The 26,298-nt window shown below is 45.7% G+C and overlaps 7 protein-coding genes across 8 annotated transcripts; 2 read left to right on the top strand and 5 right to left on the bottom strand.

The window, feature by feature from the left end:
• Nucleotides 1-5,818: 5,818 nt before the first annotated feature.
• On the top strand, nt 5,819-7,354 carry GL218_08412 (Chitinase 1; the record flags this gene model as incomplete). The annotated part of the gene is made up of 4 exons (XM_033585214.1): nt 5,819-5,943; nt 5,996-6,144; nt 6,203-6,801; nt 6,962-7,354. 4 exons carry the CDS (start codon nt 5,819-5,821, stop codon nt 7,352-7,354), a joined length of 1,266 nt encoding a protein of 421 aa, XP_033440806.1.
• A 1,373-nt stretch (nt 7,355-8,727) lies between these two features.
• On the bottom strand, nt 8,728-10,562 carry GL218_08411 (uncharacterized protein; the record flags this gene model as incomplete). Its single annotated transcript, XM_033585213.1, has 3 exons — nt 8,728-8,787; nt 8,844-9,298; nt 9,476-10,562. The coding sequence occupies 3 exons, from the start codon at nt 10,560-10,562 to the stop codon at nt 8,728-8,730; spliced, it is 1,602 nt and encodes a 533-aa protein (XP_033440807.1).
• Nucleotides 10,563-12,575: 2,013 nt separating this feature from the next.
• On the bottom strand, nt 12,576-14,919 carry GL218_08410 (ATP-dependent RNA helicase MAK5; the record flags this gene model as incomplete). Its single annotated transcript, XM_033585212.1, has 3 exons — nt 12,576-13,439; nt 13,488-14,624; nt 14,674-14,919. 3 exons carry the CDS (start codon nt 14,917-14,919, stop codon nt 12,576-12,578), a joined length of 2,247 nt encoding a protein of 748 aa, XP_033440808.1.
• A 310-nt stretch (nt 14,920-15,229) lies between these two features.
• GL218_08409 (putative tRNA (cytidine(32)/guanosine(34)-2'-O)-methyltransferase) lies at nt 15,230-16,483 on the top strand (the record flags this gene model as incomplete). Its single annotated transcript, XM_033585211.1, has 2 exons — nt 15,230-15,332; nt 15,393-16,483. The coding sequence occupies 2 exons, from the start codon at nt 15,230-15,232 to the stop codon at nt 16,481-16,483; spliced, it is 1,194 nt and encodes a 397-aa protein (XP_033440728.1).
• Nucleotides 16,484-16,505: 22 nt separating this feature from the next.
• Nucleotides 16,506-17,084, bottom strand: GL218_08408 (putative gnat family n- protein; the record flags this gene model as incomplete). 2 transcript variants are annotated; one of them, XM_033585210.1, is made up of 2 exons in its annotated part: nt 16,506-16,813; nt 16,868-17,084. In XM_033585210.1, the coding sequence occupies 2 exons, from the start codon at nt 17,082-17,084 to the stop codon at nt 16,506-16,508; spliced, it is 525 nt and encodes a 174-aa protein (XP_033440702.1). The 2 variants fall into 2 exon arrangements, with proteins under 2 accessions (XP_033440702.1, XP_033440703.1); XM_033585209.1 differs by having other exon boundaries at nt 16,506-17,084.
• Nucleotides 17,085-17,459: 375 nt separating this feature from the next.
• GL218_08407 (Alpha-ketoglutarate-dependent 2,4-dichlorophenoxyacetate dioxygenase) lies at nt 17,460-18,541 on the bottom strand (the record flags this gene model as incomplete). Its single annotated transcript, XM_033585208.1, has 2 exons — nt 17,460-18,323; nt 18,398-18,541. 2 exons carry the CDS (start codon nt 18,539-18,541, stop codon nt 17,460-17,462), a joined length of 1,008 nt encoding a protein of 335 aa, XP_033440710.1.
• A 1,506-nt stretch (nt 18,542-20,047) lies between these two features.
• GL218_08406 (7-dimethylallyltryptophan synthase) lies at nt 20,048-21,242 on the bottom strand (the record flags this gene model as incomplete). Its single annotated transcript, XM_033585207.1, has 2 exons — nt 20,048-20,534; nt 20,614-21,242. 2 exons carry the CDS (start codon nt 21,240-21,242, stop codon nt 20,048-20,050), a joined length of 1,116 nt encoding a protein of 371 aa, XP_033440709.1.
• Between the last annotated feature and the right edge of the window lie 5,056 nt (nt 21,243-26,298).

Genomic DNA, 26,298 nt, shown 5'->3' with positions numbered 1-26,298 from the left:
TCTTCAAGGAGCACTTGAAGAAGCCACTGAGCCACTGATAGAAGCTGATGCAATATCATCGGATTTTCCCGTCAACATCAATGATTCTGAGTTTGACGCCGACACTCCAGGGGAACTTCAGAGCAGAGAGGACCTAACTGACATGACTTTTGCTCTTGTCACATATCATGCACAGTTAAGCGGACGACTCTTGAATTTCCATGGTAAGGAGGCGGACAAACTGAATTGGGAAGAGCGAGAAAGGCACGCTTCACTTTTTCAGCAACACATTTTGGATCTTTTGAAATTCTGTAATCCAGAATCAAGCGCGTATGCATGGTTTACTTTCCACGGGGCACAGTCACAAGTAGCATCAATGCGTCTTGCAGCTATGAGGCCGCTACACCGCGTTGCCAATCAGCCCGCTCCTCGTGGAAAATTTACAGAGATTCTCAACGACGCCTTGAAAACTTTGGATGAGGTACACCTAATCAGAACCAGTCCCAAAGGAGAGGGGTTCAGATGGTACGTGGTAATTCAGTGGCATGCGCTAGCAAGCGCCATCGCCGAATGCTATGTCGGCGCAGATGTCGCGACTCTTCAAACCGCTTGGCCAATAATTGAGAGAGCCTTTGAGCACCACAAGACAGACATGGAAACTTACCGTCGAGGGATGTTTAAAAAGCCGTTAGAAAGGTTAATGATGCAAGCTAGGAAGAGGATCAGCGTCCTTTTACGCAACCAGAATTATCTCCAGGGGTCGCCACAGTCTTCGTTTAGCCTGGACCAAGCGGATTATAACCCGCATTTAGGATCGTCAGACCCTATTGCGACCGACATAGACCCTAACTCGATGGACTTTTCTATGAACCAACTCGATCCTCAACTCGCTATGGATTTCGATTTCAATGAGGCAAATTTGTTCCCGCCTTTTGAAAATTCTACTATGGCAAATCCATCGATGTCTCCATGGTCCGTGCCACAGATGCCTCACAGTCAGAGCTCGGGGAGTAATGATGTCCTTGGAGGGACTTCTGAAGACGTATCCTGGAAGACATGGGAAGATTTTGTCTCTGAACTCTCTTTCAACGAATTCGCCAAGCATTCTGCCTGATGAGTTCTTATATATATAAGTCAATCGCTGAATTTACTTGTCAACATGTTACTTAACACACCTTGCTTGACTTAACGAATGCATTAAGTCTTAGGCACAAGTAGCATGATATTTCTAGATAATAGTCAACACCTTGGATACCCATTATACATAGAAACCAGAATTTAAACTGCAGCATATTTTAATCTTTCTAGCCCTAATATAATCATAATAAATACTTATTGTTCTAGAATAAACTCGAAGAGCAACTTCTAGATGCAATTACGTCTTAAGACTAAGGATAGTTTCCTCACTATGAGGTAAATAATTCCAATACCTAGCACTTAACAGCGCAGTTTACTTTTCAAAATCAGATGAAAACACGAATGAGGCTAAGCAATGAGATATTTTATTGAATTCCACCCGAAGATTTGGCTTGCCCATATTTTAAGAACCGACACACAGCGAAACTTTGGTTCCTAAGATAGCTTCGACGGAACTTTTCGGATAACACGAGTATGATGACTGGGTGACCTACATATTAGTTGCCATTTATGGCTTGTTTACTGATATTGTTACTTGCCCTGTCATTAAGCGTTACTTGGGAGTAATCCCTGGATCCAGGTTTTATGGGCACTTCAAAAGCCGATATGTTAATGTCAAAACCCGAGGTGTAGGCAAACACTAAAACAATGTTAGACGTAGTCTTCAGATAAAACCAATAAGCTTCTATTATGGAATTCTTTTTTACATGTCTTCATTCGATGTCATAACTCTTTTACCTCAATCCGTCCCTGTAAACGGACAATCGTAGCTATTCGGAGGTCGTAAGATCCAAACGGCTTCGAAGATGTAAATCCAAACTTTCAGATCATATCTCGAATACTCAAGACAAGAAGGGGATTAAAGCTTCCTGCGAATATAGAACCGATTGGGCCAGCTACTAAGCCCCACATCGCTACATAGTCGCCCGATCCCCTTAAGCATAAGGGGGATTCATAGGACGGAAAATACGATGAGAACGACTCGACCGGTAAAAGCTACGACATAGATAAAATGCTCGTTATAGAATATTGATCAGGAGGCGGAGACCCGAACCTCGTACGTGCTTCTTATCAAATCTATATAAATTGTCTAGAATTAGTATGAGGCAACTAACTGATAAGTTCTAGTATAGGTAATCTAGTCCGGTCCCGACGACCTACAGTCTTAAGAACTACCTAGTCTACGAAGAGGAATTGAATGACTACCAGGGTACCTAGGTACTGTAATGGTGTCTACCTTCGCGTTTATCACACGTCTCGTCGTCAATAACCGTGTCCACTTTTAGTATTGTAAGCTAAGAGTTCAACCTAAAGACTCGGATATGGGCATCCTTACATATGCCATCGAGCCGCTATCCTTTAGCCCGCCCTCTAAAAGCCATAATCGAGCCTCAGTATTTCTTTGTACAAATATCTTCTACATTGGGTGGAATCAGGACTTTGTTTTCTCACTACCTAGTTAGGCATAAAGTAACTTCACCTTCAGCTATTAAATAGTGTCGATATTGGCGGCCTGAACACAGGTTCACCAATCAGAATAGCTTAAGGCTCCAATTTACTCGTCCTTGTGTAACCATCTTACGAACCTGGTGAAAACGTACATCATCTCGACGAGGCTCAATACAATTTGCAGAAGATCGACATATAGTGATGCTGTAAGACTCTATTTGGCAGGTCAAGTGTTTCTTGATGGCATGTTAGTGAATACCTCTATGTGTCACAAAATCCCGCCCGTGGAAATCCACGTAAGCAATTGTAGACATTATCTTAAAAGTAGAGCTGATACGTAAGACGTGATAAGCATCATGGTACAGCAGGGCCGACCAAGAGTCCACTCGCATGTTATGACAAATGACCTTCTATCATGGACTTACTTTTCGAACATATGTTGAGGATGTAAGTGGATATTGAAAGACAAATGAGAAGATTTAGCGAAAGAGGTGATTAAAGCATTTATGGTGGATACGCGGACGAAGAAGAACGCAGCTAGCCACCAGACAGTTTCATATTGTCAATATAAGCAGGTGAGATGGATATCGGAGGAAGGCGACTCCGAGTGTGATGAGGATTATTTAAAGTTTGAGCAGGTAGTACTTAACGTAGTTGAAGACGAAAGAGCCCTGTCTTACAAGCTTCGTCAGGGGAAATAAGGTTTAGGTGGTGGAGAATATATGAAATTAACAGACTTTAGAGGTACTCCGTTAGGTACCTCATACAGGGCATGCTTCATACTTGCAGCTGGCAGGTAAAGAAAAGGGGTACCCACCTGCCTCAACGAGATTCAAATTGCCGATCTGGAAAAGGATCTAGCGCTAGAATCTATCCGTTAATTTGACTTGATTACTTCACCAGATTTTATTTCCCTAGAGTACTACCACAAAATGCTGATCACAACTCGTATTATGCCAGGCACCATAAACGCATGCATCTTGTTTCGAAGAAGAGCCTCATTTTCTCAAGGTTCTTCGGGTCTTCGCCGCTACATTGCAGATCCCACAGATCCCAGATGACTATTATATTTTAACGACCCAGCGATCTGGATTCTATTGCTGATCCGAGCCAGAATAGAGAATGGGCTAGGCCTTGTCAATTAGACCCCATCTGTTTAAGGCCCTACAAGTTGGTGTGTACTAGGTAGTCTAGGCCACCTAAAGGAATGACGGTCCAGTAAAGTTTCCTCAGCTACTCAGTTAAAATCAGTATGAAATTAATGCTGCCGCGAACGTACTAGTAAACTCGAAATTGAGCTCGGTAAAGGTAGCGGACCAGACTTACAGGCTATCACGCTCCGTACGCTTCCCACAAGTTCAAGGGTTATTATATGAGGTATGAAGTCGTCAAGACATTATGTAGTACTGTTGGATGCAACAACGTGGCATGGCTGATTTTCACCTGTTAGACGTGCTAGGTAGACTGTCGGGAGTTTAGTAGGGGGCCTCGGTCGATGAATTAGCTGGCGACTATTTCTGGACGGCGACTGCTTTTGGACGTCAACTGTTTCTGGATGTCTTGCTCCAGGAGGGTCGGTGTTCGGTCCGATGACCTTGACACCCCTCCAGGATATACTTATGTGGAGTCAAGGACAGGAGTGTCGCGCGACTCATAGATTTCATGCAAGCTTTTGGTCGGTTATCAGAAACTATACATTCGATATTTCCCTTCAAGAGATTATCTAGATGCGCGGCACTTCTGGCGCTCGGTGGCTACGGCCGCTATGGTTACTATACTATATCGTGTTCCAAATGCGACCACCGATGCGCAATCGCGGGATACCCGTTCCTCAGTTCCAAACCACACAACCCTATCACATAAGGTTCCCTCATGCTATCACCTAGCGTTAACACTTCATATCTCTTACCACGACGACGTCGTGGATATCGGATACATCGCAGGAAAATAATATCGACCTCTTAGACCCAGTAACGTTGCAAAAAATAATCGTTTCTATATCAATGCAACCAAAGCTATGGAGATATGGCGGGTGCGGGGTGTGCCGAGCCAAGCTGGTCAGCCTAAGGTCTCATCGTGAACCTGACCTTCTCGAGGCAAGGATAACAGGTTCTTGGACGCATTGTAGTAGAAGGACAAGCCCGATTTGGAAATACCTTATCTCCCCACACAAGAGAGCACACTAGAGAGTGGGTGTGGCTTCGGAAACTAATAACCCAAATAACCCAAACTCGACATTCAGTGGGGTTCAAACGGATGTATTATCAATCTCTTCCGTCTTGTTTAAGACATGCCTTCTCTGTATGCCTCTGCATGTCTAAGAAATCCTGCCACATTGCCCTTACGTCCGTTACCATGTATTTCCTTCTAAATCATTTGATCCTCTACTCTAAATCAGCTTCCCAACAGCTTACACACCTCCGATATGATTATTGTCCCAAGATCTAATTTGGTCAAGTGATAGTGGGGTATGAGCTACGACTTTATGGGCGCATACAACCCTGTGATAAGCTATCAACCCTTGTGCTAATCTCGTCCGAAGAGCTCTTGATGGCACTCTGATCTTGACTTTACCAGCCTCCGATTGGCTACAGCTAGCAGCTTCCCCTGAGTAAAAGCTACCTTCATTACCGCGACTGTCAAAGTCCTACTATGCAAGACACATTCCAACGTTCACCTTCCGCGTACGGAATAGGGAGAGCGAGCACGAGGACTGCCGGGTTCCAACATGTCTCCCCAGTTCCATGAAGCTCTCATCAGCTTTACCAGCACGCTCATGACCGGGAACCAACCTTGAAAGGAGGCTACAGCCGGGGATATGACGGGATGCATCGGTTTGGAAGCGTGTCTGGGTCGGTGAACAGTGGCAACGTTGCCGCCCTGCTTCACAGGTCGCCATGAACCACATGTCGAGCTCCTTGGTTTGGTAGTGACGCCTTTGCTCCGAGCTCGAGAAACCATTGCCTGGGTATGGTAGGTATAGTTTCTGTGCCTATAGTCACATCTTTGTACCACATGAAAGACACGCGGCTATGATGGTAGTGTGCCGAAGTTGTCTCTTGTCTGGCCGAAGTCGTCTCTTCCCTAGGTTCGTCGATAATATAAATACATCGACATGTCCGTTTCTTGTCCACGTTTTTGAGAACCAAGTCAGACCTCGATCAAGAGAAAAGCTTCTTCACTCTCTTGACTATTCTAGTCACTCCATTCCTTAATACCTATTTCAGTCCTTACTCTAAAGCTATCTCTCATCATGTTCTCCGTCAAAGGTCTTTTTACCACTCTTCTTTTCCAAGCATCTCTTGGACTTGGTAGTCCAATTACTGCTGTCGAGAAGCGGGCTTCTGGGTTCCAGAACAAGGTTTACTTTACTAACTGGTTAGTATTTCAGACTTTTCATGAATAGAGTCAGCTAACATGGCTACTTCAGGGGTATCTATGGCCGAAACTACCAGCCAGCGCAGCTTCCAGCTTCGCAGATCAACCAGGTCCTCTACTCATTCGCCAATCTAAGATCTGATGGAACTGTGTATGCATCAGACACTTACGCTGACTTGGAGAAGCACTACGACGGCGATTGTAAGTTAATGGGATGTGCAGTTCGCCACAGAAGAAACTTGTTAACATGATCGTCCAGCATGGAATGACCAGGGAACTAATGCTTATGGCTGTGTTAAGCAGCTCTACCTTCTGAAGAAGGCCAACCGACACCTCAAGGTGCTTCTTAGTATCGGTGGTTGGACTTATTCCACCAACTTCGCAAGTGCCGCTAGCACGGACGCAACCAGAAAGACCTTCGCTCAGACGGCAGTGGCTTTGATCAAGGACTGGGGATTCGATGGTCTTGACATCGACTGGGAATACCCTGCCGATGATACTGAGGCCAGCAACTTTGTTGCACTTCTGCAGGCAATCCGATCTGAGCTTGACTCATACTCGTCTCAGTATGCCAATGGATATCATTTCCTACTCACTGCTGCGGTTCCCGCAGGCCCCGCAAACTACCAGAAGTTGCACCTCAAAGATATGGCGCCGTTGCTTGACCAATTCAACCTGATGGCTTATGACTACGCCGGCTCCTGGGACTCGACTTCTGGTCACCAGGCAAATCTGTACCCTAACCCTCAGAACCCCGTCTCGACACCCTTTTCAACTGATGCCGCCCTTTCTGCTTATATCAACGCCGGTGTCCCGAGTAATAAGTTGGTGCTTGGTCTACCTCTGTACGGTCGCGCGGTATGTATTTCAAGACGCCACTTTTCTCCTTGTTTCCTTGTCTCAATAACCAAAATCGTTTACTTCTTATCCTTCCTTCTAAGAAGTTATGGACGCGGAGATACGTCCGAATATATTAAAGCGTTCCTTGAAAATCAATTACTAACTAGCTATCAAATAGTTCGACGCTACAGATGGTATCGGAAAACCCTACACTGGCATCGGTCAAGGCTCATGGGAAGCTGGAGTTTATGACTATAAGGTACTACCTCGGGCTGGCGGACAAGAAGCGTACGATGACGTAGCTGGTGCCACGTATAGCTACGACAGCTCGGCCAAAGAGCTGATTAGCTACGATAATGTCGACATGATCAAGAAGAAGATCGCATACGCTCAGAACAAGAACCTAGGTGGCTCGATGTTTTGGGAAGCCTCGGGCGACCGAACAGACAGTGGCAGCTTGATCGCGGCTGCGTACAATGCCCAGGGAGGATCAGGCTCTCTTGACGTAACGGAGAACCTCCTCAGCTACCCTAACAGCCAGTACAACAACATCAAGAATAACCTAAACTAGGTTCATACCTGGTTCAGATCTTTCTTGCTCTGACCTTTGCGGCGGTCATTCGGCTCGGGGGCTGGCGCCCCGTCTTAGAAGACTGTTATCATTCTCTACTGCTCAGAGTTAACGCCAAATAGTCATTCGCTTTATTTCCGAAATCGATTTACAGAACTGTATATACCTACTTACGATTGCTTACGGATGAACATGGCTGCCTACACGGTTAGTTAGGCTCATAGCCTAGGACCTACATTTTACTTCACTGTATATAGTTACAGACACTCTTATTGTATATAAGCGTTTTAAATTTAACTTGAACACATAAACCCTTACTTAAAGCATAAATAACTCTTCCCAACTCCCCAACTTGATTTTTGAGCTTTGGTTAAATGTAGCTAAGATCATATCCAAGAGTAATCCCTAGCAAGTAAACGCCGCCGCCATAATAAGGAATGTAGATAAAACAGGGGATAGTGATACACGGATAACTCCAAAACGCCGTTGAGCTATGTGAATATGTGTCAAAACAGAAAAGAAACCCCGCAGTAAGATAATGAACGAAATCCGATAATCACATCATACGACAAGTTCCGGAAAATCGGCGCTTCTTTTCTTTCGGCAGGTCAGCTGCTGGGGTTTCGTCGGGCTTCTCGGAGGGGGGAGCAACAACGGGAGACACCTCCGGGACGGTGCTCAATTCCGCGTTCTCGACCTCTCTTAGAGACGTGGATGGGGAAACGTTCTCGCCATTTGGGGAACGGGTTGATTTATGTGTGCACTGTGTGCAGGTCCCCGCAAGGGTCTGCCCGCTACAATTACTGCATGTCAAAGAGACATCGTCACTGCTTGTGGCCTCGGGGACTGGAGACACATTTTGACTTCGAACTGGTGCGCTTACTGGTCTTACCTGACTATGCAGGTTTAGATGAGGACCATGTAGCTGGCTCATCGCCAAACGGTCTACGTCTAGACTGGAGGGGCGTGTTGTGGTTGGAGTGTTAGCAGCAGATGGATAGCGCGAGCCGGCTCGGCTGCCGGGCAGGCTTTCGGGAGGTAGGAAGTGGACTATACGATCAACGCTGAGAAGGTCTAGATTTGGGTTTTCGTCGTTGATACGGGTAGTGACGCCACTAGGACTTCCGAGATCCAAGTCGGGGGCGTCTACATTAATTTCTATACCAACTTCGGCTTCGGCCTCGGCTTCTGCTTCAGCTAATGTCTGCGCAAACTTCGACCACCTGCGCAGCCAGTGTCCGTATATGTAGACGACGATCAGGGATAAGAACAAGACAGCTCCTATCGAGGCGAGTACGAGAGTTCCGGTAAATATGGTCATTGTCTCGTACCTATTTTATTTGTCAAGAACATGTTTAGCTAGGCTTATTACTTCAAGTAATAAGGGGTTGGGAGTAGAGGAGAGAGAAGAAGGACGGAGCTAGAGGAACATACTATAGAATATTAGCTTTTAGATTCATCACATCAGGGTAGCTATTATAGTACTAACCATAGGAACAGCGTAAGGTGTCAGTACACCGGCAAGAAAATCCCTTGCCCATCCGTTGCCACCTGTGGCAGATGCAGCGTAAGGGCCGTAGGCTCTAAGCACATAATCGATAGTGCCCATGTAAATGGCGAAGTTAGCGATGCCTATCATACAGGAGGCGATCATACTGAATATCCAGTGAAGAGGGGGTTGAGTATAAGCAGCCGTAAAAGCAAAGAGGAGAAGTCCGAGGGGCAGCAGGGGTGCCGCAAAAAGAAGCCAAAAGAGTCGAGCCTCGTACTGCGCTCGTTCGCAGAGCGGTTTTCTCTCGCGCAGGGCAATCTGGCGTCCGATGAAGTAGTAGGCCAGAGCATATCCAATCATGTATCCAATTCCAATAGGTAGGAATGTACAGCCGAGCAATATAGGACCAAATCCCCATTGCCAATATACGAAGCCGAAAGATTGAACCATCACTAGGAGGAAGAGAGAGTCAGTCCTATCAGTATCTAAATAAATACATATATGAACCAATCCAGCACTACTAGGTACAGATACACATATGGTAATATATCCGAAAAAAAAACACTGATTTGCGCAAATAGAAAATACGAAGACTAAGTCAATCACTAAGAAACTATATATGAACTTACTAAAGATGATAGCGTCCGAGAATCCCGATAGCAGCGAGAAGACTAAGACGATGGGCTCCGTGAAGAACATCTTGAAAGGCCGCAACCAAATCTTCCAAACCTCAGACCAGTTGATGCGTCGGTCCCCAGAAATCTCGTTCGGGCCGTACAGCGAGGGGTTTACTCCGGACTCGCGCATCTCCCTAGCGGCCCTATCCATAACGATAGTCGTTCGCGTCTCGGGGACAACAAAGTAGTGGAGGAGCTGCACCATTATACCGAAAATTACCTGGATCCAGATGACCCAGCGCCAGGACAGATACGCCTCGATGATGCCGCCGAATATGGGACCGAGGATGGACCCGCCGACGGACGAGAACACGATGAATCCCGTGGCGTGCTGGTGCTCCGCGCTGTGCGGGTCAAACATATCTGTGATGAGGGCAAGCGTGACACTCCCCCCGGCGCTGGAAAGACCACCTAGAGTACGCCCGATGACATGGCCATACCAGGTCGGCGAGATACCTACCAGGATAGCCCACATATTGACTAAGAACAGCGAGGCCTGCAGGACGTTTCGACGGCCGTACTCCTCGGACCACGGGGCCCACAGCTCGCAGCCGAAGGCATAGGCGATGAGGAAGGAGGCGGCGCCGCCCCAGCGGACCTGGAAGTAGCTGAGGCCGTACTCCTCGGCGATGCCGGCGATGCCGTTGGAGTAGAGCGTCGTGTTCAGGTTCATGGAGACTTGCACGAGGAAGATGACGCAGAGGATGTACCACTTGTCCTTCTTGGGCCAGCAGATGGGCAGCTTGTCGCTGCAGTCGGACGGCTTGATCAGCACGCGCGAGAACTCGCTGCGGGAGTCGCGTCTGGAGCGCGTGCTGGCGCGGCGCCAGCGCAGCGTGCGCATGATCGGGTTGTGGTGCCGCGCGATGTGCTCCTCCTCGTCATTACGGACGTGGCTACGTCGCGGTCTGGGAGCACTGTTGTCTGGGCCGGGGTTAGCATGGTCTTGTTGCGGTATTATCTCCCGCAGCCGGGCGGCGAGGTCCTGGAGGGGGAAGGGTGAGGAGCTGGGAGGTGGTGATGGGCGTGCAGGCGACATTGTTGAAGATGCCGTTGCGTGTTGAAGTGAGCAGCGAGTTGGTGGTTTATGAGTGAGTTGGAACCGATGAATGGCAGCATTTCATAGCGGTTTATCTCTTTTCCTGAATTCTTACTACTATCGTAAAACCTTTTTTTTCTTTCTGTCTTTTCTTTTTCTCGAAATAATAATAACTTCTCAGAAGAGAGAGAAAGATTGTTGAATACGAGAATCGAAGTTGGGGTGGTCCGGTGCGATGTTTATAAAGGCCCGGCTATTAACCTCTCAACCCCCTTCTAAGTCCAAGACCCGAGGGGATCTTTTCAATAGTTACCTCACTTACGGCTTGTATCGAGGGGTATTAAGTTCACTTGCGTCTTGAGTTTAGTTTAGCTTAGCTTACGGCGTGTGCGCCAGGTGGTTGTGCCTGAGGGGGGGTGTAGTATGGACCGGACAAGTTTCGAAACCGGAAGTGAGGCACTTCGGGTTGCCTGTCCACACACCAAAGCTTGCTATGGTTTGGGCAATACGAGAGGTCTAATGTGAGAGCCTCAAACACCGTTAGGAGGGTAGCGGCACTTAGCGCTCACGAGATCGAAATTTGTAAACTATATGACGTTCCATTTTGGGGGGCTCTAGAGCATCTGATGCAGTTACGATGCTCAGGGGTATGGCTAGGGCCTTTGGAAAATCGTGGTTCTCCTCCGTCGCTATAAACTCTATTCCGTAGCATCGAAATGCCTTGGTTTGGTTCTAGTACTTTTGGTAGTTTACGAGAAATGTGGTAATTACCCGTAGAATTCATATGCTACCATTTCACTTTACATTTATTTCTATCGTCGTGTTTTATCGGCGAAAACATCGCTTTAGAAACCTTCAACCACTGAAGCCATTCCCTATGAGTGGCTCGACAACTTAGTTCACGATGGATCTGCACAAAGTTGGCGATCAACTAGCTGGGTTGACGATACTTCCACATCAGGTCTGAACCGAGTCAGATCCGAGCGGAGTAGAAACTTTCTTTTCCACGTTACATTAAAAGTCGTTCGATAAAACTACGGTAAGAATATAAAGTTTATTTCGAGAATAAAGCACCAAGGGTCCAAGCTTGGTTGTTACATTAATGATCACATTTCCAACCTTTATTTGTTTTCTGGAGTGTACTGATTTTATACCTGGAACTTCTTCTATCGACTGAGGGTTTCGTATAATTCTAGAAGACCGTGCCTCTATACAGGCGCTTCTACATCGGACATCGTTTATAAGATCAACCTGGAAAAGGAAATTTTGAATACTCATCGTATAAGGTTGTTAAGCACTCTAGGTATCTATACACTATTCACCACCACCATCAGGTTACGCATTTCACTATGGTGGCACTAAATTTGTAGAGAAGGGCTGGGTAGTGGACGCTTATTTGATGGCTTGTTACGTGATATCTATCTGTTATATCTCTTAGGTACTGTACCTAGGGTACATATCAACCTCAACTAGCGAAGCCAAAACGATCTACGCTATGATCATTCCGTATCTCCAAACTCTAACGGAACAGCTTCGGTTGACCATGGACTTGGTAAGTCTTGTAACGTTTGAAGATTGTTAGTAATAGAGAAACTATAAAACAGCACATTCTCGCTTTAATCTAAAAAGTAGTCATTCCTATGTGTATAGCCGGTTTATTCGTGTCTCTTAGGAGCCCCTTTCGTCTGCGCTGATTATCCACTGCTTGAAACTTGAGGCTCGTGTGCATCCTTTCTGTGAGGTAAAGCATCCCATCCCAATAACGAAGTATAGTGCTAGGTATCGCAACGTAGCAACAGGAGTTATATCTGGATTATTCTACTTGCGGGCAGCTCACTATTCTATCCAGTCATTAATAATAAAGCTGTTGCTGATATTAGAATGACCACTTAAGGGAAATGACTCTGACTGAACGAGAGTCTGCGTCGCTAATTGGAGATTAGGAAGTTTGATAACCGTATCCCTTGTCGGGAACCCGTAAATATTTAGAGCTATGTTTGGATGATATTCTCGCTATAACGTTTCAATATCAAGACCACTGACCCTACCTAAGAACTCCCCCTTAGCACCACGTAGCAGCTCATCCATATCTATCATACCGGTCGCGATATACCTCTCACTCACGCCAGCATTGACTCGCTTGGAGAGGAGCTCTCTTAGTTCGGCGCGCAAAGCCCCTAGCTCGGCCTTGGTCATAGCTCTCGCTTGGTCTTGCTTCTCTTTCCGACCACCCCCTCGTCCTCCCCACTTGCCGACCTGCTGTATTTCGTCGCTATCATATTCCACGCCTAGCTCGTCTGCTGCGTTTCGCATCCAGTCATCCTCCTTGCTTCCTTTCTCCTTTGCAAGTCCCGCGTCGGCAATTTTCTTGGCTAGCGTGACGCGCGATTTCAATCTGTTAACTAGCTTTCGGTCCATATCTAATGTCTGCACGAAGAAGTTCTTCCTAGACCCCCTATCAATGCTCGAGTGCACTTTCGCGATGAGCCGTCGGGTAGGGACAACTTCTTCGGGCGAACAGAGAAGTATACTCAAACCCGTTTTGTCTGCACGCGCAGTACGTCCAGACCTGTGTACGTAGACGTCCGCAGCTCGAGGAACGTGGTAATGAACTACCAAGTCGACGTTAGGAATATCTAAACCACGGGAAGCGACATCTGTTGCAACAAGGATAGATGACTGTCCTTGATTTGTGCCGGTGAACCGTTCAACTGAGCGTAGACGCGCCTTTTGAGGCATTTGAGAGTGGAGCGGGTTGGTCTGGAGATTTAGATTTTGAAGCATAGGGGCTAATCTTCGGACTGAACTGATGGAATTGGTAAACACAAGCGTCCGCACGTTTGGATATAACATCAAAAGTGCGTATAGGTAGAGATCCTTATAACAGTTAGCAGGTATTCCATTTCTTAATCTTATGAAACTCACCTTCTCCATCGCGCCACATTCCACCAACCCTTCTTTAAGCCCTTCAGCCATTTGAGATACCGGATTAACGTCGATAAACTTGGGCTTCTCTTCCCGGAAGTTCAATTTTTTCAGTAAATACTCCATGGAGTCCTTCTCGCTCATTAAGTTGGATCGTCCTTTACCAGCCAATTTTTGTTGTAGACCTTTGTGAAATGTTGCCGAGAATACAAGAGTTTGTCTCGGCGAAAACGTAGCTTCTTCCTCTTCATTTTCATCCTCTTCAACTCGGTCTAGGGCATTGAAAATTTCAGCAGCTTCTTGGAAATGACCTTCTGTTAAGAGTCTGTCTGCTTCGTCTACTACGAGATACTGGATCTTTTTGAAGTTACTCGTCAGTTCCGAGCTAGAGCTCAAGACCTCCCATAGTCGGCCGGGAGTTCCAATGACGATATCTGCCTTGGCTAGCTGGCGCTGTTGTTTATAAACTGATAAGCCACCGGTTACCGAGCATATGTAGGGTGAATTCGGTAAGCCGGCACAAAGGTTCTTGATGTGCTCCGTGAGTTGATGCGCAAGTTCTCTAGTCGGTGAAAGGACCAAGGCAAGTGGAATCTTAGAGGCATCCTGAGAAACGTCGTCGCTGTCCGATAATTCCAGCCACTTCTCAACAATTGGAATACCAAATGCCAGTGTTTTACCTGAACCTGTCGAGGCTTTACCGATGACATCATGGCCAGCTAATATTTGAGGTATCGTAGCTGCTTGTATACGAGTAGGTTTCAGGAATTTCAATTTAGCCAGAGACCCAAGAATACTAGGAGATAGATCCAACGAGACCCATGCAGAAATGTCGACCTCATCTTGCGTTTCATCCACAGCGTCCATTCCAGCAAAGATATTAGTCTCGAGCTCCGGATCCTTGATCTGTTTTGAATCTTTTTTTTTCTGTTTCTTTTCCGCCTTTGCGCCTTCTTTCGGAGTAGTCTTTGTCTCCGATTTTGTATCGTCATCGGCGTTCATTGGATTAGGTGATGCGCTTCCTGAAATAGCTTGCGCTAATGGCTCATCGTTGAATCCTTCAAATTCTTCATCGCTCTGTACCGCATCACTCTCTTCCTCTCCGTTTTCTTCGTCAGCTGAATGCACGGCAGCTCTCTATTTCCTATCAGTGCCCGAACTGCCAAATTGTCAAGGGTTCATATACAAATTCAACAGTATTGCCATTTCGAATAACTTCCACATCGTCAACCTCCTCCAAGCCGTAGAAACCCTCGGAATCGTTGAACATATCGGGTAGCTTGGCTTTGCGCCATCGTAAAGAGTCGGCAGTAATACGTTTCTTCGCTTTCGACTGGGTGGATTTTCCGGTAGGTTGGCGGGCCTTAACCCTTTTTTCTGCGGGTGTGCTCGATGTTTGGCTAGTCGCCTTCCTTTTCTTTAACCCGTTCATGATGTTAGGAGAATTAGGTGGCGTAGATGGTTGGTATCAATTGCTCGTTGCTATTAGAAAAATGCTGGAAATTTTTGGGATCGCTGTCCAAGAGGTAGGTACTTATCAAAGTTATCTTATCGATTAACTAACTATTTTTCTTAAAAGCTGATAAGAGACTAGGTTAGCGCATTGGCCACACCTTAACTCAGCCCTACAAACAACTTTAACAGCCCCAATTCTTACTGCAAAAAATTGTAAGTAGAACCAATATAGTTCTATATAATTCACGTGGATCTTACAGCAGGATCATCTAGCCTGATAAACCATAATGGGAAAATCTTCTAAGGATAAACGTGATGCTTATTATAGACTCGCTAAAGAGCAAGGGTGGCGAGCGAGGAGTGCTTTCAAACTATTACAGCTTGACGAAGGTTAACCCCTCCCCCCTTAATCGAGAGGAAATTCTTGAAAGGATACTAATCGGGGAATAGAATTTGATCTCTTCGCCAATGTAACTCGAGTTGTGGACTTATGTGCTGCACCTGGTAGTTGGTCGCAAGTCCTATCTAGGGTTTTAATTAAAGGAGAGAAATTCGGTCGAGCAGCTTGGCAAGATCGCGATGCTAGATTCCGTCAACAGATGCTGGGACTCTTCGGCCCTCTACCCACCGCAAACAAACCAGAACCCTTAAGTTCACAGCAACCATCCACCGTGCTGAATCCTCGTCAAGATGTCAAGATTGTCTCAATCGATTTACAGCCTATTAGTCCATTACCAGGGATTGTCACGCTACGAGCTGATATTACTCACCCGGCTACTGTTCCGTTGCTTCTAAAAGCGTTGGACTCTGAATACGACTCGAAAACTAAGAGTCAACAGGCTGCTCATCCGGTTGACCTAGTACTTAGCGATGGTGCCCCTGACGTAACCGGGTTGCATGATCTAGATATTTATGTGCAATCACAGCTTCTCTTCGCAGCGTTAAACCTAGCACTATGTGTCTTAAAGCCCGGAGGGAAGTTCGTTGCAAAGATCTTCAGGGGAAAGAATGTGGACGTACTCTACGCACAGCTCAAAATATTTTTCGAAAAAGTTCATGTTGCGAAGCCAAGATCTTCGCGAGCGAGCAGTGTGGAAGCATTCATCGTGTGCTTAAATTTCCAACCTCCCAAAGGATTCTCGGCAAGCCTTGAGGAGCCGCTTGGCGTTGGTTTCCGCCTATCGAAAATGACGGAGCAGAACTCTGCGGTATTACCCGTTACCGCAAAGACTATTCTACAAAACCCAGAAACGGGCGCATGGAATAATACACCAGCATTTATTTCAGCAACAGATAAGGACGGTATCGCCGAAATTCAACTAGAAGATCACCGTCCGAAATATGAAGGAGATGTCAGATGGATTGCACCTTTCATTGCTTGCGGCGACTTATCTGCATTTGATTCTGATGCTTCATATCGCCTCCCACCAGACCATGTCTCCCTAGACCCAATTCAACCACCAACTGCACCGCCATATAAACGTGCTCTGGAAATGAGAAAGGCATTCGGGGGCGCCTACGGAAAGACAAGCAAGGAATGAATAGAGAATCCCTTGAGCCGCGCTAGACATGCTTTGGATGCTGAGCTGCAGGCCCCTCAATCAACCCGATAGAAATGCCTTTCGTGTCACACTCGTGCCAGTCCTTAGCGCCGAGGTATTTGCGATATAGATCCATCGTATCGCTAGTCAAGAACATAAATCGCCGCAGATGAGTCCAACCTTGGATGACTTCGTTGAGACACTCCATCATCCAACGGCCGAGTCCTTTCCCCTGATATTCAGGCAAGATGTATACATCAGTGAGATATGCGAATGTGACATCGTCGGTCACCACTCTCACAAGTCCAACTTGTTTGGGACTACTTTGGCCTGTAAGGTAAATAAGCTGAGGCTCTACAGATAATAGTCTGAAAAATAACTTACCAGCCATCTCCGAAGTTGATTTGGGAAGCACATATAGTCCAAGACACAAAGAATTATGGAGTGCCTTTTTGACCATGTCTCGTGGTAGCCCTTGTGCCCACCACATCAGATCCGAACTCAAAGCTTCGTTTACTGCATCGACTTGAACGAGCAATGGTTCGGTTGAGATTAGAAACTCATCTCTATACCAATTCTGAGGTACTGTTTCGAGGACCATTGTGATGATTTCGGATTCAAATGGTATACTTATCCGCTTAATTTTATAACAAACACCAGACAATAAATATGATTATTTAAATCAGTCTTAGGTTAAGTTTGAATTAGTCACAGACTAAATTCCAAGGCCGAGACGGCGATATATGAATCATATTAAACTTAGCGCCCCTCCCCCACGTGATAATTAACGTAGACTCTGAGGAGTAGCCAATAAATTTAACCAATGGCCAGTAGCCATACAGAAATGCTGGCATCGATTATAAACTCTTATCTTTACATAAGGTAATCCGTAGCAGTACTATTTCTTACAACAACAACAAAAAAATAGAAAACATCAAGTTATCAGAGTACTAATTTCAAAGACGAATACCAATTATTATACCCCCACCGCTCCAGCATGTTTGGGTTTCGCCTGTGAATTAAAACCTTGCCAGACGATATCTTTCGAATTCAACCCCCAAGCCGTCGGGCTATCATCGTGGACTGTTGTTCGCCTCATGTCACGCTTGAATTTACCTTCAAAGGTACCACTACCTGCTCGGTGCAGCACGCATCGGTTGTCCCAGATAACTAAATCACTAGGGTTGTTCCACTGCACGGTGGTGGTGTATTTCTTTTGCGTAGCATGCTGGTTGAGTCGTTGGACCAGGTCCCAGGAGTTTGGGATCTCCCTGCCGTTCTCTTCAATATGGTGCAAATGAGCACCGATAAATAGATTCATTCGTCCGCTAGGCTCATGAAGTTGTGCAATTCGATGGCGTTGCATCGGCGACGTTGTCGGGTCGACGCTCTCGAAGAAGGCAGGCGAACCCAGCTTTCGGGAATGAGCCATTGAATGTGCACCTACATAATCGTGCGAAAGGAGTTTCTCTCTCAGATCTTCGGGAAGTTCCTCAAAGGCAGTTCGTGAGTCGGCAAAGTCCGTGTTACCGCCGTGTCCCGGGGGTGGGAGCTCACAGGCGCGTAAAAGAGAGAACGATGCTCGCCGCGGGTTGAATGTTGAGTCCGCGTGGAAGAGCCCATTGCCCCTATTAGAGTGTGCCCGTGCACTCTCCGGATCGAGGATTCCACCAGTCTCGGCGTCTATATTCCCAGCGTCGAACAGTTCATAAAGCTCGTATCGGGGTTTCCGCCCTCCCATAAGATATCGTCGGATGTTGTCAAGCTCCCCAAAGCGCTCAGAGAATTTAACGTGGGCCATGTCATCTAAACCCGTGTTCCTGAAGACGCACACACCGTACTGACCGCAGATTTTAGTTATAGGTCTGTTAACTAAGGTTATGTATAACCATGTTAGATAAATATCCTATTTACCTTGGCCATAGCAGCAACTATCTCTCTAAACTGCTCGTCAGATAGATCTTGAAAGTTGACGCCACTGACTTCAGCACCGAATGTAGGATGCAACTCCTTGACTACGATAGTCTTGAAGGGCGACTCTTGGATAAGCCCAGGCATGTTGTCGTTATCGTTAGTTTTGCTGTTATATAGTTGATATCACATCTGTAGTCCCAAGACCCTAAGTTCAAAGACAGAGTCGAAAGTGCAACATCACGAGAGGAAGTATTTGAAACTTAAATAAGCCAATGGCAGTCCTCAATCGAATCAAATACCTGCCGAAGGTAGGTCACAGCCATGAGCAAGGAATCGTGCGGGGTATGCGACTGGCGGCAGAATCGCGCAGTCTCATGACAGCGATGTTCAAACCCGACTCCTTAAATATGCGTATTTGAATCCCGAAGGAAGGGCTTAAATAGCAGATCGCTATCCAAGTTGAGCGTTAGTCTGAAGCTAAGTAAGGACTTCAAGATGGAGATTGCGTCGGCAATTACTAAGTTATACTAACTGTTATATTCTACATAATTACCAACATTGGAGCACTATTACCATACTGTGGCTTCAACTTCTTGAACTATATCGTTATTACAAACTCTACTATATAAGATCTATCATTTGACTTAATATTCACAAGTTTCTTCCTATAGGTAGCGAGATGGTCTATTATGTTAAGTAGAGAGTATAGAGCTACAAACTAAAAAGAAAATACCCCAACAAGATAACGTTGCATCTCGAATAATTGCCTCACAAAACTAAATTTCGGGCATGGACGTAAATTAATTTAAAACTCTAGAAGCTCGAGGTATACCAATGTTTTGATCGGGAACTACTTATATAGCGTCTACGAACTATAACATTTCTATGAAAGAGAACACGCTTTCCGACCTTCGAAGTTTGGTGCCCCCCTTAATCAGGTATAGCAGTATATCTCATTAAATACATGGTCAACACATTTATTAAAATATTAATTTAATATTTGTTTAAATTATACTTTACATAAAAGTTATTAAGTATCACATCGTTCAGTTCATGAGAGAGAATAAAACCCCGAAACATCTGAACTATGTGCACATTATGAAGCTCGTTAGGAGTTATACCGGTCCCGAGTATATGGGTCTTAGGATTTAGTAAGTGGGATGACCTCGAGGCTATTGTGTAGCACCGCAGGGTTGTGCCAAATTCAACATGATTGATTCATTTATTCAAAAGAACTAAACTAGTAAGAAAGAATCGTTTCTTAATGTATGAATAGCACATGGGTGTATATGGTCACATATACAACCCACAACTTGTTTCATATAACAGTCTATAGAGGAAACTCATTAGGGAAATACCCACATAACGCACTGGTTCGACCCTAAACATGTCCTTACACACTAATAAGCACCATAAGCATTAAGCAATCTAATCCAATATGTTGCAACCGTTAGTTACTTACTCCCCATGACAGATAGGTATGGTGAAGTACGTCGTTGAGTATACGCCTTTAGATTCAGTATACGAGAAAGCCTGGTAGCTCTGCCCGTAGGCTTCCTGCTGTGCACTTAATCGATCACTTGTTAGTTTCCTTACATGATGGACATCCTATAGCTATATGCGCAAGGTATTGGGGAGGTAAAGAAACACTCACAAAACAGCCGTGGCTGCTTCATTAAATCGTCCCGTCTGGCCCCATTCGTGGCCCACCGCCTTCAATGCGGCATTGGTGTTTAGAAATGTTGTATCGGTGCGCTCGGCGTACTGGAATACGGGCACGTATACCTTGACATCAGGCATTTTCATCCCAGGAACCAGGTCGATACTGAACAGAAGACCCGAAAAGGACGTGCCAGGAGAACGATCCTGCTTTGATAAAGTGTCTATCTTGTCGTCTGAGATGCCGTCGGGCTCGTTCAGTAGCAAGTGCCAGATAGACCGCAAAAGGTTCACCTTCTTGAGTGTAGGTTCACCACTTAGACGCCCACCAAGGGTGATAACGTCTCGGGCTACGGCAAAAGTACAGGCCTCGAACTTGGCATATATCTTAAGGCGGCTGTCTTGGTTTGTCTTTGGGTCTAGACAGTCAATGCCTATCATTACCGGCTTGACCTTGACTTGGCAGCTGGCTAGATACCTGTTTTTATCACATGCCTTTGGTCAGTCATATAGACTTTCTGTGTACCCTTTAATGAGGATAATATAACAATACATACTCTTCAATCAGGTCCAGATTGTGCGATATGTCGTATCCTAGGGGTTCTAGGTCGCGGAGTGCATTCAAAGTGGTGTCCATCGGCGACTTTCCCAGGGTGGCTTTCTTCAACACCGGGAAGTAAGCCTTCAGGATTTGTCGGTGTCCTTCAAGATCGAACGCGACGCAAGCTGGCGGGATATGCATGCGCGGCCGGAATTTGTCACGTAAGGCTTCTGTCTCAGACGGCGACAGGAAGAAAGTTTCCATGAGGTGGTTCATCAACATGGGGTCGCCGCCTACAGCCGAACATAGACGGTGTAGCATTTCACGCGCATTGTTCTCGCCGAACGGGTCTGGGCCGGTTTCATCCCGTAGGAGGTCAAAACCGAAGCGTACTTTTGCCTTACCCCGTGTTGTTAGGTTGTGACTGATTTCAAAACGCGTTCCGGACAAGTTCGGGCTTGTCCAATAATCGACATTAGGCTCTACATATTGCGATCCAAGACAGGACGCAACGTGCTCGTCAAAGAATCGGAGATGAGAAGCCTGATCCGAAGCTGTATATGACCCAGCCAAACTCAGTAGCGGCCCCAGAGTGGACCGGGCATGTTTTGACCAAAACTGTTCATCTGGAGTTGTTGCCATCATTAATTTCTGCTTATAACTTCAGGGAGCAAGTGAGGGAAAATAGTGATTTCCGTATCCACGGGAGAAGACTCCTAAGACCTATCTAGGAATATGATAAGGCTAGAAGGATGAAGTGTTTATTACTCGGGGAGGATTAAGGAACAAACTAAGGGTTTCCATTGCGGTGAAGGGACCTATTATATACATTTTACGAAGGGGAATTAACGGGCATGGAAGTAATAACATGACTATGAGAAGAGTTTTTAAGTAAGTACTCTCGTTAACGATACACGGAATACATATTTTTTTTTTAAAAAAAAATCGAGTTTTCCAAAATATTTACCATTTTTTATAATTAATCTTAACATACTTCTTGACTTTTCACGTTTATTTACCTCATAAATCCTTACCCCTTTTCCGACACTAAAATTGTGCAGGTCTTTTAAATCACTGCGTTAGAGCTAGCAATTTCTATTGGCGGAAGCAGGATATATTATCAGTGGCTTAGAAGATGCATTCCGAATATCGTATGTGCCAACTACGGGATCATTCTTCTGGCTAAGGCTATAACTTTACCTAAGGAAGACATATCCGAGCTACTGAGCAAGAAGGGAGTGGAATGCAGCTCGCTTGCTATCACAGGCGTTACCTTCACGACCGACAAGCATAGGACTTATCAACTAGAGGCCAATTTCAGTCTCATTATAGAGGAGCAGTCCCACAAAGCTTGTCGGCGGATGGCTCAACTAGCAAATCGCTCTTAGGGTTACTGGGTGCGAAAATTCGTACCGGGATCTATAGACAAAAATGAGTTGTCTAGCTTAACTAAGACGGCGTTATTCTAACAACACGATCTTTGCACTGAGCACCATCTCATTTGGAAGAGCCAATGGGAATGGCTCTGAACGCCGCATATCCCTGGGGAGGTTTAAGAACGCTGATCATTCCCCCTCACCCGGTGTTAAATATACCAACCAACCAACAAACATATGCGGAGTACTGGTGCTTCGAGAATAAACAAGGTTGACAACGCCACAAGAATTATTGTGAGTCTCCTATTCCTTTAAGATGGCGTGATTAAGTCATGATGGAAGTAGCAATCGACTGAAGACTTTACCTACCTGTAACTACCTGCCAGTATAACGGCCACTTGCATAAGCTAGAAGCCACTATTGCGTTGTTTACTTTAAACCAAGATACTTATCAAGACAATGAAGTCAAATATAAAGTTAATATTAATCCAGATCAGATTAGGACAGGCTCAATCTTAACTAGAGCAGTCTATAAATCCTTAGATTGAGATAGGGGTTTCCTGGTTAGAAATTAGGTATTGAAGTAGAAAACTCAACTCGCATGGAATAGAATATTAGGTACTAGATATATCCAATGCATTAGCCATAACCTCACTTAGCCCATTCGGTTGTCGCAGATAGACGCTATACTGCCATAAATATACAGTTAATTGGCTTGAGCTACACTGATGTTCTGCGGTTCGCCGGCTGCAGTAACTAACACAGTCGGAATGATGCATACGGACTCCCCATCGCAGCCCAAGGACGTGTTATAGAGCACCAGTAACTTCCTATTACGTAATTATAATAAATACCAGTACTAATGTGTATCTGGACATGTAAGATCTAGATTCGTATAGTAGTTTAATCAGATACCCTTTATGGTAAGACTACCTACCTAAGTATTCATATAAGATGTTTGCCGAGACGATGACGGAGGGTCGATGACAGCTCCCTTGAGACGGTCCGATAGTAGTTAGGTTAAGTATAATATCGCAAAATGAGGCCGTAATTGCTAACTAGCAATTACGCCTTATACATGACACATGATTTTGCCTAAGCATAGCCGCCGTCATGCTCACATCGAGAAGCGGCGGTAACACGAAGGCCGCCCCCCTGATGCATCAACAACTCCTCGTCACATTTATGGAAAAGAGATATTCAGTCAGCTTATAACACCGAGAAAGCACTTTCCCGTCCCGGACTCACATGGACCAACATGGCCAACCTTGTCTATTATCACATCTTCGCTATCGTATCTTATATCTCGCAGATTTAGGTTGCGACCGCCGATATCTTTATCAAGCCATTCTATGACTCCATCTTCTCAACGGGCACAACATCGATAGATCTTATAACTATCACGCAGCACCTAAACGGTTTCCTAAGAGCCTCCGGCTACAAAAAGCTCATCCGTCTAACCGACATCCCAAAGAATCCCGCAGCTAGGGGTATCGCGTCTCGTGTCACCGCTTCCACAATAAAAGAAGAAGCACGAGCAGACCCCGTCGTGACGCTACAGAACCACGGGACCAAGAGGCTCGTGCGTACTCGCTTGGTGGGATGGTCGCGTTCAAGTCTGGTTGTGCGGCAGTTGTGTCAGGGTATAAAGGATATTAGTATAAATTAAGCATAGATTTATATAAAATAAATATATAAAAGGCATATAGCACTTCTCAAAAAAAAGTAAAAAGGTTAAACGTTAATAAATTTATATTATTATATAATTATTATATAATAATTTTATTATTATTTTTATTATTTATTTTGCCTTAAGTTTACTTAAGGTTTTGTGTCAAGAGATTTTTAGTATGCTAGAGGTAAAGCTTTATTAGCCTTACATCTCAGCCTTACGCTAGTTATTTCAACCTTACGCTAATAGGTTCTAAATTAATAAAAAATTAATTAAAAATTTTTTATAATATATTATTTATTTTTTAATATATTTTAATTATTTTATTATTATTTTATAATATTTTTAAAATATTTAATTAAATTTTTAAATTTATTTAAAATTATTCTATTATTCTATTTCTTCTAATACATTATAATTGTTTTTTCCCTTTCCTCTCTTTATTAATTCTTCTTTTTTCTTTTCTTTCTCTTTTTTCTTCCTTTTCTCCTCCCTTTTTCTTCCCCTCTCTTCTCCTCTTTCCCCCCCCTCCTCTCTCCTCTTTCTTTCCTCCCCTCCCCTCCCTCCCCTCTCTCTCTCTTTTTTTCCTTTTCTTCTCCCTTCTTCTTTCTTTTTTTCTTCTCTTTCTCCTCTTTCTCCTCTTTCTTCTTTCTTCTCCTTCTCCCTCTTCTTCTCCCCCTCCCTCTTCTCCTCCTTTTTCCTTCCCCTTCTCCCTCCTTCTCCTCCCCTTTCCTCCCCTTCCTTCCTTCCCCTCCCGTTTCTCTCCTTCCTCCCTCTTTTTTCCCCCCTCCCTCCCCTCCTTCTCCCCCTCCCTCTCCTTCCTGCCTCTCTTCCCTCTTTCCCCCTCCTCCTCCTCTCTTTTTCCTTTTTCTCTCCCTTTTCCCGCTTCCCTTCTTTCCCTCTCCCTTTTTTTTCCCCCCCTTTCTCCTTCTCTCCTCTTTCTTCTCCCTCCTCCCTCTCCTTTCCCTCCCCTCCCTTCTCCCTCTCTCTTTTCTTCTCTCCTTTCCTTCTCCTCTCCTCTTTTCTCTCCTTTTTCTCTCCTTTTTCCTTCTTCTTTCCCTCCGCTCTTTTTCTTCTTCCTTTCCTCTTCTTTTTTTCTTTTCTTTTTTCTCCTCCTTTTTTCCTTTCTTTCCTCTCCCTGCTCCCCCTTCTCTCTCTTCCTCCCCCTTTTTCCTTTCCCTCCCCCTTTCCTCCCTTCCTCCCTTCTTCTCCCCTTCCCCTCCTCTCCTCTCCTCCTCTCCCTTTTTTCCTTTCTTCCCTCTCCCTCCTCCCTTTTCTTTTTTTCCCCCCCCTCCCCCTCCTTCCCCTCCTCCTCTTTCCTTTCTTCTTTCTCCTCCCTCTCTTCCCCCTTCTTCTCCCCCCTTCCTCCCCTCCTTCCTCCCTCTCTCCCTCCCCCGCCTTCTCTTCTTCTGTTCTTCTCCTTTTTTTCCCTCCTTTCTTCCTTTTCCTTCCCCTTCCTTCCTCCCCCTCTCCCCCCTCTTCTTCCTCCCTTCCTCTTTTTCCTCCTCTCCCTCCTCCCGTCTTTCCCCTTTCCCCTCCCTTTTTCTTCCCCTCTCCCCTTCTTTTTTTTCCTTTTTTTCTCTCTCCCCTCCTTCTTCCTTTCCCCTTCTTTCTCTTCTTTTTCTCTTTTCTTCCCCCCCTCTCTCCCTCCTCTTTTTCCCTTTCTTTCCCCGTTTCTCTCCCCCGCTTTTTCCTCTTCCCCCTCCTCCTTTCTTCTTTTTCTCTTTTCCTTTTCTTTTCTCTTCTCTTCTCTTTCTTTTTCCTTTTCCTTTTCTTTTCTTTTCTTTTTTTCTCCTTCTTTCTCCTTTTCCTTCCCCCTTCTTCTCCTCCTCCCCCCTCCTCCTCCTCCCCCCTCCTCCCCCCGTCCCCTCCCCTCCCTCTCCTCCTCCCTCTCCTCCTCCCTCTCCCCCCTCCCCCCCTTCCCCCCCCTTCTTCTTCTTCCTCTCCTTTTCTTTTCTTCTTCCGGCTTCTTCCTCCCCTTCCTCTCTTTCCCTCTCTTTTCCCTCTTTTTCCTTCCCCTTCTCTTCCCTTTTCTCCTTTCTTTCCTCTCCTTCTTTCCCCTCTCCCCTTTCTCTTCCTCTTTTTCTTTTCCTTCCCCTTTTTCCCTCCTCTCTTTCCCCTTCCTCTCTCTCTCTTTTCCCCGCTCTTTCCCTCTCTCTCTCTCTTTCCTTCCCTCTTTCCTTCCCCTCCCTCTCCTTCTCCCCCCGCTTTTTCCCCCCTCTTCTTTCCCCTCGTTTTCTTCCCTCTCTTCCCTTTTCTCCTTTCTTTCCTTTCCTCCTTTCCTTTCTCTCCTTTCTCTTCTCCTTTCGTTCGTTTCCTTCCCCCCTTTTCCCCCTCCCTCTTCCTTTCCTGCCCCTTTTTCCTCTCCCCTTCTTTCCCTCTCTCTCCTCGTCCTCCCTTTTCCCCCCCTTCCGTCCTCTCCTTTTCCCTGCTTCTCTTTCCCTTCCCTTCCTTCTTCCTTTTTTCCCCTCCCCCTCTTTCCTCCCCCTTTCTCTTCTTCCCCCTTTTTCCTTCCCGCCCCCCTCCCCTCCCTCTTCTCTTTCCCACTCTCCCCTTCCCTCCTTCTCCTTCCTCTCTTCTCTCTCCTCTCCTTCTTCCTTCCCACCCCTTCATCCCCTCTCTTTCTTCTCTCCTCTCTTCCTCCCTCTTTCCT

This window comes from Daldinia childiae (genome assembly GCF_008694065.1).
Source record: "Daldinia childiae strain JS-1345 chromosome Unknown Scaffold12, whole genome shotgun sequence".
In the NCBI taxonomy this organism is placed as follows: Eukaryota; Fungi; Ascomycota; class Sordariomycetes; order Xylariales; family Hypoxylaceae; genus Daldinia; species Daldinia childiae.
The sequence above is the reverse complement of the archived record's forward strand: the minus strand, read 5'-3'. Positions and strand labels throughout refer to the sequence as shown.